Source organism: Clinocottus analis, unplaced genomic scaffold (genome assembly GCF_023055335.1).
Source record: "Clinocottus analis isolate CAN_PGR_092001 unplaced genomic scaffold, fCliAna1.0.p SCAF_3, whole genome shotgun sequence".
NCBI lineage: Eukaryota > Metazoa > Chordata > Actinopteri > Perciformes > Cottidae > Clinocottus > Clinocottus analis.
This window is the reverse complement of record NW_027176042.1, coordinates 3,742,268-3,757,551: the sequence shown is the minus strand read 5'-3', so window position 1 is coordinate 3,757,551 and position 15,284 is coordinate 3,742,268. Positions and strand designations below refer to the sequence as shown.

Genomic DNA, 15,284 nt, shown 5'->3' with positions numbered 1-15,284 from the left:
TCTCCTACCTTCCCCAGCTCCTTATCTTCCAAAGCCAACACTCCTGTGCTCTCAGTGAACAGCTTCACCTTCACAGCAGGTAGCGGCTGGGTGGTGGTGAAGTCACCCTGGGTACCCCAACTACACACAAACAAACACAGTGTTGCATGTTATTTGTGTAATGCTATAAAAAAAAAGTTACTCAAAGGCACTTCATGTGTGTCTTTACGAGGTACACTGCAATACAGTGCACTAACATCCGTAGTGCACTCCGTCGCTAATAATAATAATAAATAATAAATAATAATATGCGCTGTATCAAATGGAACACTTACGTTCACCACTTGGCGGAAGTGACGGACGCAAATCTGTTCGCGGCACCCGCGAAGGTGAGCCGGGAGTGACGTACGCAAATCTGCTCGCGATACCCGCAAAACTAAAACTGACAAAATGAACGCACTTCTTGCCCTCTTTTTGTCCCTTGCTTACCCCTTTCTCCACCCCATGTGGAAACTGTGACATCTCCACAATCGCGGTAGGAGCATATAAATAATTAAATGAATAGCTAGCAGAAAGGGCTCCTCCCCTCCCGCACGTAGCCAAGATGGCGCCCGTTTAGGGCGCGTAGAGTCTATCATTTTTTGACTGTTTTGCAGTGCGCCATCCGGGTACTTTCAGTGCACTGAATTCTGCTGGTTTTGTCAGTGTGGTGCCATAAGCACGAAAAGTCAGTGCTCGAAGTGCTTCAGTGTCCAGTAGTAGGCACACCCTTTGAGTCCACATATTATCATTCTACTATAGAGGGAAAAAAAACACTCAATAATATATCAACATAACAAGCCTTGGTATCTCATAACTGACATAACCCAAACTAGTACTGAATATGAGAAAAATCACATGCCGTCTTTCCCTGAACACTAGAAGACTCTAATGTGGTAATCATTGTAATTAGCTGAAATTATTATTATCATCATGGTGCCACTCACATGTGAAATGAGCAAATACTTTAGCCTCCTAAAACCGTCTTACTGGGACTGAACAAAATGTCCCTGTAATGTTCCTGCAGGGACTGATAGGAACAGATTGGCATTTAAAGTAGCTACAAGTGAATTACACAATACCCTGCAATATTCCTTTAATAGCCTAATCCTATCGAGACTCATAATGTGCCTGTGTCAACAGTTTTAGAGACAGACAATACACAGCACTGTGTCTGCTAAATATATATATATAGTTACCCATAAGGACAATTGTCATATAATGACAAGAGAAGAAGAATAACAAAGGATAAAAAAAGTATTTCCTTTAGTTACAAAGTGTATATATCTGCACTAACTCAAAACAGCACATCATAACAAGAAGACTGTGTAGAATGATGTAGTCAATCTTGGGTCTTTTTTGTGTGACAAAGGAGGATCACAAGCAAACGCTGAATTGGTTCCCAATGTTTATCTAGTTCAATTTCATCAGATTGTTGTGTTAAAATGCTGTGTTAAAATCACGCGTTTCTCAAAATTAAAGAACCACATTTCCAAAAACTGCAGTGTGTTTTGGAAATGTCAATTTTAGTTAAGTCCCGAAACATCATGTCTGCCAGAACAGAAAGCTGGATTTTTGTGGAGCTCCTGCAACCAGTTGACCGAAGCCAGAATTTTGTCTAACGTGTTGGTCATTTTCCCATCTGTTACTCCTCTCTTGCTACTGTACCAATAATTCAGCTTGAACCATTAAACAGTAACACACAAGACTGAATCCAGAGAAACTGTGAGTGTAAGTTATGAGACAATGAATGAATGGCTACCACGGTGACAAGATGTGACCCGTGACATTACACCTGACACCAAAGCATTGTCACTTTTATTGGTGCTTAATTATTGAAATAAGCAATGAAAATCACCAGAAGGCAAACACCACACGGTGAATTGTGAAATGAAATGCTCGTCCAAACACTGTTGAGGGAACATACTTTTGACATTTTCATCCATGTACTTACACAAGCATAGTGTTTCTACTGTGTTACCCAAACATTTCCTGTCACTAAACCTAAATGCTAATGCTGCAGAATGGAGTAAGTTCATTGAGCATTGATTATATGGACTATTACATTAAGAGAGGTTATAGACAAATGCTGTATGTGATTACATAGTGCATGGAACACCATCAAATGTCTTTTTACACTTGTCCTACCTGTACAGCACACTACATATAGTGTTCACATTTCATCATGTACACGCAGTGTACAGTACCAAGTGAAATACCATTATCTGACCAACAGATGGCAGTGTGTGACGTTATAAAAGATCTGTTTACTAAAGCCATTGTCCACACAGTGTGCTGACCTGTAAATATCCAGAGAGATTGTGATCAGGGTGAGGAAGGTTTTGCTGCGTAGTGTGTGCGCGTGTGTGTGTGCGTGTGTGTGTGCGTGTGTGTGTGTGTGTGTGTGTGTGTGTGTGTGTGTGTGTGTGTGTGTGTGTCAGTGTATGTGCGCGTACGTGGGTTTTGAGGCCTCAGCCTGGTCTGTCTGCAGCTTGTGTCCTCCCTCCACCTCCATTGTGCAGTAAACAATCCTGTTTGGAGCCAACGACCTCAGACCCTGGACCTCCATGATGACCACCTGCAACACACACACACACACACACACACACACACACACACACACACACACACACACACACACACACACACACATTTTGAAAACATAAAAAGAGTTTGAACAGAAACTTGGGAAAAATTTAAAAAAAATAAAGCCACCATTGTCTTCTATTTATCAGTGAAGCAGATCGAACAACTGTCTGTATATTTATGCCGTTAAGTTGTTGGATCTTCTTCCAGCAGCATGCAGTGAATCAGATTCCTCCAAGCTCAGAGACAGCCAACGTCCAAAGGAAAGAAAATGGGAACTGGTCCACACTGATTGATTTGCAAACAGAGTAACATCTCCATCAGAGTAGAAATGCAGACCTGTGTGATGTGGTTAGCTATACTGACTGGCTCTTTCTTTTTGTTTTGAAAACGCATGATTCATTAAATTATTTGTTGAAATGCAAACCTCAGAGTGGACAAAGCATTGCAAACATGAATATGATTTATTATTTAGAAGCGTGTGTGCGTTCAAAGGCAACTTACTTCAAATGCACGTTCTGTTTTGATGTGCTTCTATTTGTTACGGTACCGTAAGGCAGGAGTTCCTGCATTTTTTGGATTTCAAACTTAACAATCTTCCACGTTACCAAATAAATGAGAAAAAAAGACAAAAAATGGAGAGTCGATAAACTGGTCTGATGTATGTTTTGGCACTGGAACCAAAATAAATGTCCTACATCCGACATTCGTCTTTCCATTTAAAAAACTGATTCATTTAGTAAACGCGTCTGTCTCTACCTGATGTTTCGTCATGATTGGCCTGGTGTTATTCAAACCTTGCATGTTAATTTGACATTAAATTGACGTTTTCTCCTGAACACATTTAGTTGTTTTTCATTTAGGTATGTAACCCTCTATTGGTATTGTTTTTTATAAGGGATCTGTATGTCATTTTGTTTGTTGCATACCCATTAGTAAATATCAAACTGGGTTTTAAATCAGCTTTACAGACTTTAGGAAGACATATTATTTTCATAGTTTGAAAAGCTTGAATCTGGTTTTCAAACCAGAAAAAAAACAATGCAGCATTTCTGGAAAACACATGGTCCAGCATTATGCAATGAAAACAAAACAAAGCGAGTAAGTGTTGAGTGTAATCAATATTGTGTGCCTCTAGAGGAACTATTTCCTTCTATTTCAGTCAGCAGAATCATTGTATTTATTCACTATCTTCAAAGCAGCTCAGCCTCACTCGTGGAAGCACTGAGAACAGAGAAAACTCTGTCTAGGTGTCTGGGGCTACCTTCAGAGTCTACCAAAACAGCTACAGAGTAACAGTACCAATACATTTCAAACTGACCACAGATTGTCAATCATCTGCAAGAAAGCAACTTATTAATTAACGTTTGTGATTCTCAACCTTATGCTCACTTTTAACTCTTTCAGATTGATTGAAGCTCTGCTCTTTAAAAATGTGGTAATCAGTAAGCTTAGATGAATGTCTGTATGTATGTATGTATGTATGTATGTATGTATGTATGTATGTATGTATGTATGTATGTATGTATGTATGTATGTATGTATGTATGTATGTATGCATGCATGCATGCATGTATGTGTGTGTGTGTGTGTGTATGTATGTATGTATGTATGTATGTATGTATGTATGTATGTATGTATGTATGTATGTATGTATATGTCGCTATACTGAATGAGAATAGAGTACTGAAACGGAAGCCTGTCTTGAGTAAATGTCTACTGAGCCTTGTCAGACGCTTAATGACAGAAGCATAAGCAGTGAGCAGGTGGTGCCAGCCTAAAGAGAACAGTAATTGAACAAAAGATAGAAGTTCTCCAGCCTCAACCACATTGTACACATATTAATGCTCTGGAAGAGATGGAAAAAGGCTGGAAACCATCAACGAGGAGACAGTAAAATAATCATGGTGCTGGACTGTTGTGCTCTGAATAATTGTGAGGGATGAACAGGTATTGGTGGTAAGGAGATACTGGTCCCGTCTCCTTTACAACATAGAAATGACCTGTCGACCAATTAAGTTGAGGTTCAAATATCCTGTCAGTCAGCTGGAATCCTGAGGGACATTTCCTCTCATTAGCAACTCCAGACGCTAATCCTGAGAACCCATGGGGGAAAGAACACTGTGAGGTGGATTACTATGACAGTAAAGTCAGAAAAAGAGCTTCACTCTAGGCAGGAACATGCCTTTATATGTCTAAACCTGCCAGCTTCGCCAGACCAGCCTGACACTCAGTGTCTTGCTTAAGGGCTTTTATGTTACTTAAGTGTGTGTAGAAGTGTGTAACACATTTCTCTACAAAGTAGAAATAGTAGAAATGCGTTATGATTTTTGTACTTTACGATACAGCTATGAAGGTTTTGTGACCACTAGTACCACTAGCTCTCCTTTACCAATATAAACATCATGCAATGCTCTCACGAGTCACGACTAGCTCGCAAGCCAAAAGACTAACTACGAGATTGATTGATGACTTTTAACATTAGCTGGCACTAGCCGACTATCTTGCAAAGCAAACTGCCTGTTTCTCAAATGCAGTTAAGTGTGATTTGGCTATAACTGCTAGCATTTCATTTTCAGGGGTGTGACTATTTTAGATATAATATATGATAATAAAAGATTACGTTTGACTTATTATCTGGTGGGGTCATGCTTCTCCGGCTTGAATGGACACGACGCTCAAGATGAACATTTTTTTGCAAGACAGAACTGCATAATGCAGATAAAAAAACAAACAGAAAAGATGACAAAAACATTTTTTTTTTTAAACGGTGCAACATAGTGGAAGGAATGAAGTCATATCAAATTCAGTATTTACCTAAGTATTAGTTTGAGTATTTCCCTATCCAGTTGAATAGAAAATCTGCATTAAATTATTGGCATGTAACACAAATATGCTATTGGTTGCATTATGGGAAGTGAAAGATACATCATATTCGGAGCTCAACTCAATTCCGGAAATTTTCTGTAGTTTTGTTTTCCATCATACTTTATAAATCGTGTGCTTGGAAAAGCAATCCTAAATCATTTGAGTAGCTCTTCAAAAGCAGTATTTACTGATTTCCACTGGTACGTGGCCGGGGTCATTTATGTTTGGGAGTTGTATCATTCATTTTTATATATGTACGTTTGGTGTTAATATACTAAGTATACACAGAAGCACTATTTTATTTTCCTTTTAGGCTCTCAAGAATTAACGTTGTAGATTAAATGTCCATCGAATAAAGTGCCACTTTCTATCTAAGTGTTTACAATTGTAATGTGTTCTAATATTTTCTTTTAGGGCACTCTGAGTCTCACAAGAAATATTCAATACATGCTTTGAACCCTCATCCAAACTATGAGTTTACAGCTCATGCATCTCATCTTGACCCACTTCGAACCAGAAAGACCACATACTGACAGATGTCCTCTATCTGCCAGTGAACCAACATTGTTAATAAGTTCATCTAAGTCCACCGACCTCCAGGGTGAAGGACAGCACCACGTCAGACTTGGACAGCGTGTTCTCGTCCTCCTGGCCCATGTCCATGATGGAGGCATTGTGACCTCGCTTCAGCTTCTGCAGCTTGAACTCTCCTCCCTTGGACACCGGCATGCTCTCCAGGTTGGCCATCAGCAGGTTGACCGAGGACCGCATCTCCTCGATGAACATGGCCTCCATCTCTCTGGATGCAAACCTTGGAAACCTTCCACCATGCTGACCAAAGCAGAAAGGCAGACAATGAGCATGATCCACGTAATGGCCCAAATGAAAAGTTTTAAAATCTGGATTGGCGTTTTTGAATTTTAACATGAGTTTCAATTATACATGGTAAGAACAATTCAGTTTATTATGAAACTAAATATATATATATATATATATATAGTGATCATCTGAAACTAGAAAACCCAAGGCATGCACTGGTAGTAACCATATTATGGTAAATAATGCTAGAAATGTGGTTGAGGGAATAACTGGCTTGGTCCTTTTCAAAGGGGTCCCTTGAACTTTAACTACGTAAGAGGGTTTTGTTGGACTTAATAACAAATAATACATAAATAATTAGATTGAGTTTGATTGGAAAGCAGAGTTATATTCATATGTAATAATGTCAGTACTCATAGTACCCATTTCATTGTTGGGAGACCATGTTTTGAAGCTTAAAATGATGATCGCAGCTTCATGAAACTGTACAATCACAAACTACAGACCCGGGCCAACAGACAATGTACTGATTTATTATGTACATATATGGACAATATTTGGGTTTCATAGACATAACAGTAGTTCAACAGTAGTCCAAATGCAGAAAAATATGATTCTTTTAGAAATGTTCAAATATCAAAATCACAGCATGGATTTCTCTGTTGTGTTCCTCATGGGCTTAGTGTTTCACTGGGCTTTTGGAAAAGGATTTTTATCAATTCTCGAGAGGTCAAAACTAAATTTAGCACCAAATCTCTAGACTAAAGCGGTCCCCAACCGTCATTGCGCCACGGTGCAAATGTAAGACAGAATTTCCACGGACGGGCCTTCAAGGTGTGACAAAATAAAATAATATGACGGCATAAAAACTCATTTAGGTGCGTAAAATATACAATTTATCTTTAAGCTGAATTATCCACACATATTACGCAGAGCAGGCGCAAGAGAACCACCTGTATGGGTAAACCTGTATTTTAAGTAGGACTCCTGATAATATCTTGTGGCTTTCTTTTTCTTGGAAGTCGTATGCTCTTCTTCTTCTTCTTCTTCTTCTTCTTCTTCTTCTTCTTCTTCTTCTTCTTCTTCTTCTTCTTCTTCTGTCTCCTCTTTTGGGCCTTTCCCCTTTTCAGAGAAGCTCTCCAAACACGTTTGTTTTTTACTAATTGTTGCTAGCTTGTGGGCTTAACTTTTGGGGTAACGTAACAAGTGATGGAGACGAGCATCTTGACATGTGTCAAGAGGCACAGACGCACAGACGGATGTATCCGGTTATTTTTTTAAATAAAACATATTTTAGACCTTGATAATCAATAAAATATTGCTATCTATTCATTCTTTCTGTGCAGCCCGGTACAAAAGGAAGGGTCCGGTGGTTTGGGACCGCTAACTGGTATCAAACAAAAAATGTCTGCAAGAACTAACCTAAATACCCCCTCGGGTTATTGTTAAGTGCTTGATATTCAATAGTCAACTCTTTCATGTATTCAAATAACTATGAATATATGAAAGAGGACTGATTATTGTTAAGTCCATCCATCCTCGTCCCTTACCCGAGCTATCTGGTCTGCCATTTGCAGTCGTCCGTCCAGCTCTCTTCTGATCTGTGCTGCCTGCTCATCAGGGTTGTCCAGCTGGAGAAACACAGGAAGACAGTGTACTTTACAAGCTGAACCACAACAACATATGTTCTTAGATAACAGTAATTAGTATAATAACAAAGATACCAATGCAGTTTGTAATCAAATCAGATGGAGGTTTAGTCACTGTACAGTATTTTATACAGGGCTAGAAGGTAACAGAAGGTAAAAAAAAAAAAAAACCCAGGAAGTGTTACCTCACTGGAACCTACAACTTGGAGTTAGACAGATATAAAACATTTTAGATATTTATTGCCAACATGTTCACACTTGAACACCAAAGACAAACCTTTAGAGTTTACATGAGTGACAGCTACTGGACACACAGTCAACATCTCATTTAAATCTATACAGCTGCTTTAGAATTATTAAAAATATATATTATTTTAATTGCACGGACAGGGAGACTTTCTCATTAAACTACTTCAGAAGGCACATACATACACATTAAAAAGTCAACTGAAAGCATTTTCAACATATGCCACACAATTTATGGGCTTAATGAATGAATGGTGTCTCTTGATTTAGCAGAACCCTAGAACCGAAAATGTTGTCAAAATGAAAGAAAGTGACTCACATGTTTTGTTATTGTAAAGTTATTTTTGATATTTTTGTATTGAATTTAAAACCAATGCAATGGCGAGATAAAACATGTTCCCCATGAACTATTAATCTGACACATCCTTTTGCACTATTACCAACTTTCTGCACTAATATCCCAATTTCTGTCTTTAATGTCCTTTTTATATTTCTCTTGTTTCTTTGTATATCATATGTACATGTACGACGAGAGCAATGTGTAACCGGGGTCAAATTCCATTTATGTGTCCAATAAAGCTGATGATTATGTTGAAGATGTTAATCAATATTTAAAAAATAATAAATAAGGTCCATTGATTAATGACTTAATTATAACAGGAATATGAATTGAAATTTTCAATAGCTATAAAAAAAACAGTGTGAGCAAACTCATTAAAATATGCAACAATTAAAGTCAGTATACATGTTGGAATAGTGGCATTAAAACAAGGCCAGAGGCTGCCAGATTTAGGCCGTTACAGATAACATCTTTCTGGAGGAGGTGCAAGCCTCCAGACCAGACTCCACTAGGATGCTTCATATTCTTGTGGAAAGCAGTGTATCGGAATGATATTTAGGTCCTTTCACAACATGACGGTCCCTAATGAGAGGACCTAATGATACACCCCTGTCTCACTGATTGATGGGCCTACCCTAAACAGTCCTGTTAGGTTGCCAGATGTTACAGGGAATTGACAGAATACATGAGGCCATAAGACTACAAAAGATTGTATCCTGGTCATTTTTTTTATTTTGTTTTTTATTTTGTTGGACATTAAGATGTTTTTCAGGTTTTTTTCTAAATCACTTAATGTTTTTTAGACAGATGTGCGACATGAAAACACTCTTGTGCTTGTAAGGTTTTTTCATCTCAAAAGGCTGTGTCCTGCCAGCCCCTTGGTACCCATAAGCACAGAGGTAAATGTCCTTTGGGGGACATTACTGCCACCGTCTGTCAAACCTTTCCCTTTCCAGCTGGCCAAGAGAAGCCTTACTGCATACAGAGGTCAGTGATACAGAACTGAGAGCAGCAATTGATCTGATAACTAGGTGGAATTTATCAGTTGCTCTTCCCCTGGGCTGCAGGATCAGTGCTGCTTCTGCTGCCCCGCCTGTTGATTAGAAGGGCGCTGGAGCAGGATAAAGTCTGGTTTAGGCTCACAGTAGTGTACCCGGCGGAAGTCAAAAATGACGTCATCGTGTATTCTACATGAAGTTGTAACAGCATTTGGTTGTGCCGCTTCAGCTGAAATATCTGTAGACGACAATGTGACTCTTGCTGCTTTGCATTAACATAAACACAACAGTTAATTGAAGGAATTTTATTTTGCTGAGGTTAAATGAAATACAACGCATTTGTCACAGAGTCAGATAAGCATTTTCAGCAGTACTATATTGTAAATAGTCCAGGGAACAAGATATGGACATATTTCATGCGTGTTGATCAGTGGATCCATTTTTAACAACAGCATCTATTACCTCACAATGAAATATCAATTGTGAAGAGGCAGCACAGCTTGAATGGTCACACTTGATCACTGCTGAGCGCAATGTAAGAATCCAGAGACATATTGAATCGTGGCAATAGTGGCCTGCCTTGCAAAGGCATATCTCAGATGTTTAGAACAATTGGCTTACATTGATAATCAGAGCATTAATACAGCAGCAATAGATATGCTCTCAATTCTGGGTCAATCACCATGAAGGAATCTATTTTCTCAGCAGCTGTAGTGGTGACAGACAGGTAAGTAGAAACAAGAACAGACAGGTAAAGAGGGCTGATGGGGTTTCTCTCTCTCTCTCTCTCTCTCTCTCTCTCTCTCTCTCTCTCTCTCTCTCTCTCTCTCTCTCTCTCTCTCTCTCTCTCTCTCTCTCTCTCTCTCACACCTTCTCATCCGTCTGTTCTTGTCATTGATTGTCTCCCACTGTCTGCATTAACATAATCCCAGAACAGCCACCCCTGCTGTTACCTCTGACTGAGGAACATGACACAGTCACACACACACACACACACACACACACACACACACACACACACACACACACACACACACACACACACACACACACACACACACACAAACAAACAAACACACATCGTGATATGCACCGCAGAATATACAAATTATAACGTGGAGAGCATTTTTATGTAAGAACTCCCATGTCGTTATTTTCTATCCAGAGAAAGCAACACAGAAGACAAAAGCTGGAGGCGACCTTACTCTCAAAAAAGTAATGCAGATAGACTATATCCTGCTTTTATGTCTGCTTTGTTGTCAGTCCCTCACTTTTATATGCAAACCACTGCACTGACCAATCAGCATCCCGTGAGGAGCTACAAGCAGCAATGGGGGTGAATTATGTGTGGGTGACACAGAGAGACGACTGTTTGTTCTAAACCAAAGTAGTGGTTCATGAAGAAGTTAATGTGGATGCTGCAACAGTATCGGTTCTAATAGAATCTGAGAAGATTTCTTCATTGAAAGAAGAGGAAAAAATGACACTAAAGGCAACATGTATTTGTTCTTCTCCCGACTGGCTTCGTTAAGAGTTTGATTGACAGGTCGTTGATCCAATAACCCAACACAAATTTCCAATGACGGCTTCTCAGATGGTTCTGTGTAACAGACCATCTGGCGGGTCAGGTTAGGTCCCTGGAGCAGCAGTTCCAGTCTGGTCGGGCATTCTAGCAAACACTTGTTCACATTTGGGGTGATCGCTACATTGGATTCATACTGGCTGTTTCGGGCAAGAAGATAAGCTTTGTTCATAAATAAATATAGGTGTGGATTGCACAGTTACACACAATGCTACATACTACAAAGTTTTACACATTCACATTAGAAGCAAGCAGGTTTGAAGACTAACACAAAAAAAATAAAGTCAGTCAGCAGGAGGGAAAAATGAGTCATCCTCAACATGTGTTGTGTTCCTGTTTGAGAATGATGAAGACAGCTGGAGAACAATTAAACACAAAATAGGACATCAAAGAGTTTTATTGTCTACTATTTTCCCAAATGATTTATAGATTTTTAGGCATTCTAGGCTGTTGTATTATTGCTCCTCTGTCTCATGTTATGGTGCCGAACAGAGAACTGTGGCTCAGTGGTGAGCAGGATCGTCTTTCAATCAGAGGATTGGCGGTTCGATCCCCTGCGCCGCTAGCCTGTGTCCTTGAGCAAGACACTTAACCCTAAATTGCTTCCATAGTATGAATGGTTGATTAAACTGACGTAGCACCTTGCATGGTGGCTCTTCCTATCAGTGGGTGAATGATGTCATTTAGTGTTAAAGCGCTATACAAGTATAGGTCCCTTTACCATTTAGAGCTCTGATAAAGTAACTGTACATCTTTCTCATTGGTGTTTCTCTTTCTCTATGTCCAATTGCCCAGCACATTGTCTCCATCTGTTTCCATTCTCATACATCATGTGTGTCAATAACAAGTACAAAACAACAACTTGACCCTCCTCAATGCTCATTGCACTGTTCTTGTGCACAATATCTGATAGTTTTACTTATCAACACAAAAGCACAAAGAGTTGTTCAGTTCCTGTGATAGTTCCTGAAGCTCAGTGAAGTGCAATAAACCCCCTCCACCAAATATTTTGCTCTCTGTCGAGTCTCGATCAGCGGGAAACCAAAAGGGAGTGCGTTAAAAACCTCAAAAATAGCAGAGCCACTTACTCTGCGGTCCCTTGGGTATCTGCAAATGTATTCTCTCAAGCAGAGCCTTTTTATCCTACTGACAGAGCTCAGCTACTCTGATACTCACAGTCTTTTTGGAAAGAGGACCTTGACTTTATTTCTGTCCAACTGTTGAAGCATCAACATTTATTATTGAGTGGTACTCTGTAGAAAGGGACCAATGCCAACAGCAGTTTACACCTCAGTTTTAATGTGACGTGAGATATCAACTGTTGAAGATGTAGTGGAATTCATTCATTTAGCTGTACTGGACACATATTTTCCTTCGTAGTGAACCTTCTGCAAGAAGCCGAGGTGTTGAGTCTGTTATGCCAATTACTTTTCAGATGATGCGTTCCGCTTCGTTTACGTACGTTCAACCAAAGCCTGCTCAAACGTGATTGCTCAACACTGGTCAGACTAAAAAGGGAAACCCCAGCCTGGACCACATTCTACATGTAATGTGGAATCTAATAGAAATTAGGCTAAATGTTTACCTCTGGAATTGTGAGTTTCTGCAGGCTACTGTAAAATGTGGGTTATAAGGTTCACCCTTATACGCCGCATCTACTAAATTGAAACAAAACAGGCCGCAACAGTTTATAAGATGCTGTTGCTGCTCCTACTGCCCACGTCCCCGCTAACCTAGTCGGGCGTTCGAGCTTGGGCTGGTCCTGCTACCTTCGGTGGTTGTCGGGGAGCTAGCTGCTGCAGCTAGCGCTGACAACACTTTTTATGATGTGCCGAATTTTCAGTGTCGTTTACTTGAGCTCAAACAGTGTAGGGCAGCACCCAAGAAGGCGCGATGTAAACAGGTCTGACGGCCTCTACCACCATCTCCACAGCGCTAGCTCGCAAACTAACAGCGAGCGCTAGCATTGTGGAGGTTGAGGGAGAGTCTAGCTTGCGGTGCTAGACAGCAGGGAGTTTGTCTGCTGCTGCTTTGAGGACCCCCTGCTGAATTTTACAGTATATATAATATATTTGATTCAAAGAGGTAGACATTTTTATGGTTGAGTGGATTGCAAAAAAAATCTGGCAAGGCAGCTGTTTCCCATTTCCAACCAACAGCCATTGTTGGTTTCCTTTAATTATGACCACAATCAGTCTCTGACCTTTACCACAAGTTTATCGTTGTAATTATGACGACAGAGGTCCCCTAACCTTACAAACCGCTGACAAAGTTGTAATTGAACCCAAACCATAATCTTTATTATATTATAACAATAGTGTTATCAGATCATCAGCCCAATATTTAATATTCTAAAAGAATTCGGCTGTGTGTATGCAGGGTTCAAACTCAAGCTCCCTCTTTTTTATTCTTCACACAAACTTCTGTCACGTTTTATGTAAAGAGCTGAATCAAGAGATGAGGATCTATTAAAAAAACTAACCCTAACATCTCCACGAAAAATATGGAAACACTCCCTTTCATCTGAGCTACCAGTGTCTGCACTCTGTCAATGTCATGATGGATGAGCATGAGAGGACGCTGTGCCTGAAGGGTGGGAACGAAGTGTTTGGGTCAGTGAGCTGAGCGCAGTCCTCAACTGAGGAACTCTGGCTCACAGAGTTTCTGCTTCAATAAACAACAGACAGCTGAAAAACATTGTCATGACTACTTGTCCCCTAATTGGTTTCTTGTCATCCGCACACACACACACACACTCTCTCTCACATACACACACACACACACACACACACACACACACACACACACACACACACACACACACACACACACACATGGAGCATCAAGGAAGTACTGTTTTGATAATTAGTATTATAATTCGTTGTACATCCTCCTAATCTCGAAATGTATAGCCTCAAACTATGGGAGAACATTGTCTATCAACACTAAACCAAAAATGATCGGTATTTATGTATTGTTTGCATCATGATGCATAATATTTCTCTATTTGGCCCTATTTTAGTTCCTGTGTCCTTATTTCTCGCCACAGTCTTGAGAGCTAATGCTACCCCCTTCAGCCCATCAGTAAAGCCTTTGCACCTGGCCTCCTCACCTAATGAATAACAACTCCTCCAAACTGCTCCTCTTCCTCTTCTACTTTCAGATGTGCTGCCTGTCTACGCTGCTACCTTGATCCCTTCTCTTTTATTTTAAGTCATCCCTAACCCTAACCCAGCCACTTGCTCAGCAGAGACTAATAGGTTTTTCATGATTTTTTGGTTTCTGGGCTGTTGTAAGATTTTGCTTTGAATGAAAAAAAGAAAGGTACAAAGTAATGTATTATCGGACTAGCCAATCTCCCAAGTTGTTACATCCGGACGCTTTTTCAGGTAATGTTGGAGTCACTTATTAAGGTTCGGGCAACAAATCTACTTGGTTAAGTTTATAAAAAGATTGTGGTTTGGGTTCAAATAAGTAGATTATTACAGTGTTGGGTGAAGTTACATACGCGAGTTGAGATTGTTACGTAAATTTAAAAGTCGACTTGTACTCTCCTGCTGGACATAAACAGCTGGTCTCCTGGTATAGAGTCTTGTTTGTTTGACCCATTCCATCCACCTCAGCCTCCTCCCTACGGGGATGAAGTGAATGGACCGCTGGAGCAGTTAGTCTCAGCGTCTAATACTGTGGATTGAAGGAGTTCTCTCTGATACAAATAATGTGCTGATTATAGCGTATGGTATTGCTGCGAACTGACCACCTCATTGACATGATGGTTCTTATAAAAGATCCGCTCTGGATGTTTTGATTCGGCAAAAATGTGAGCTAACCGTTGCCTATACACATTCAGCAGACACAAAACACTTTGGTTGTGTTTCTCGGTCACGCAAGACCAATGTTCCCTCTGTTTTTATCCCTCCACCAGCTCCTACATCAAGCCCTTTAGCTGCTCCACTTTGTTTACTACCTTGTTTTTGACTGCCTGCTGTTTGGTGTTGAGCCGGTAGTGTACTGCAGGTTTATGGAAAGCTGCCTGCTGCTGAGATGAGGAAATGATGAAAGTGGAGTATAAAGGCTGCAAAAGATCCTAAAACCTGTAGAGCTGAATAGGACAGAAAAAATTAGACGATGATTCTTGTAATAATCAATGTATACATGAATCTGAAATAAATTTAGTT

At 40.0% G+C, this 15,284-nt stretch overlaps 1 protein-coding gene across 5 annotated transcripts in view; it reads right to left on the bottom strand.

The window, feature by feature from the left end:
- Positions 1-15,284, bottom strand: part of cadpsa (Ca2+-dependent activator protein for secretion a) — a 145,425-nt gene that overhangs the window by 90,106 nt on the left and 40,035 nt on the right. For all 5 annotated transcript variants that reach the window (XM_068593402.1, XM_068593401.1, XM_068593400.1 and 2 more), the window contains 4 exons: positions 7,842-7,922; positions 6,067-6,303; positions 2,475-2,596; positions 9-120 (listed from right to left, as the gene is read on the bottom strand). In XM_068593402.1, the coding sequence (XP_068449503.1) occupies positions 9-120; positions 2,475-2,596; positions 6,067-6,303; positions 7,842-7,922 (552 nt within the window). The remainder of the gene's footprint in view (positions 1-8; positions 121-2,474; positions 2,597-6,066; positions 6,304-7,841; positions 7,923-15,284) is intronic.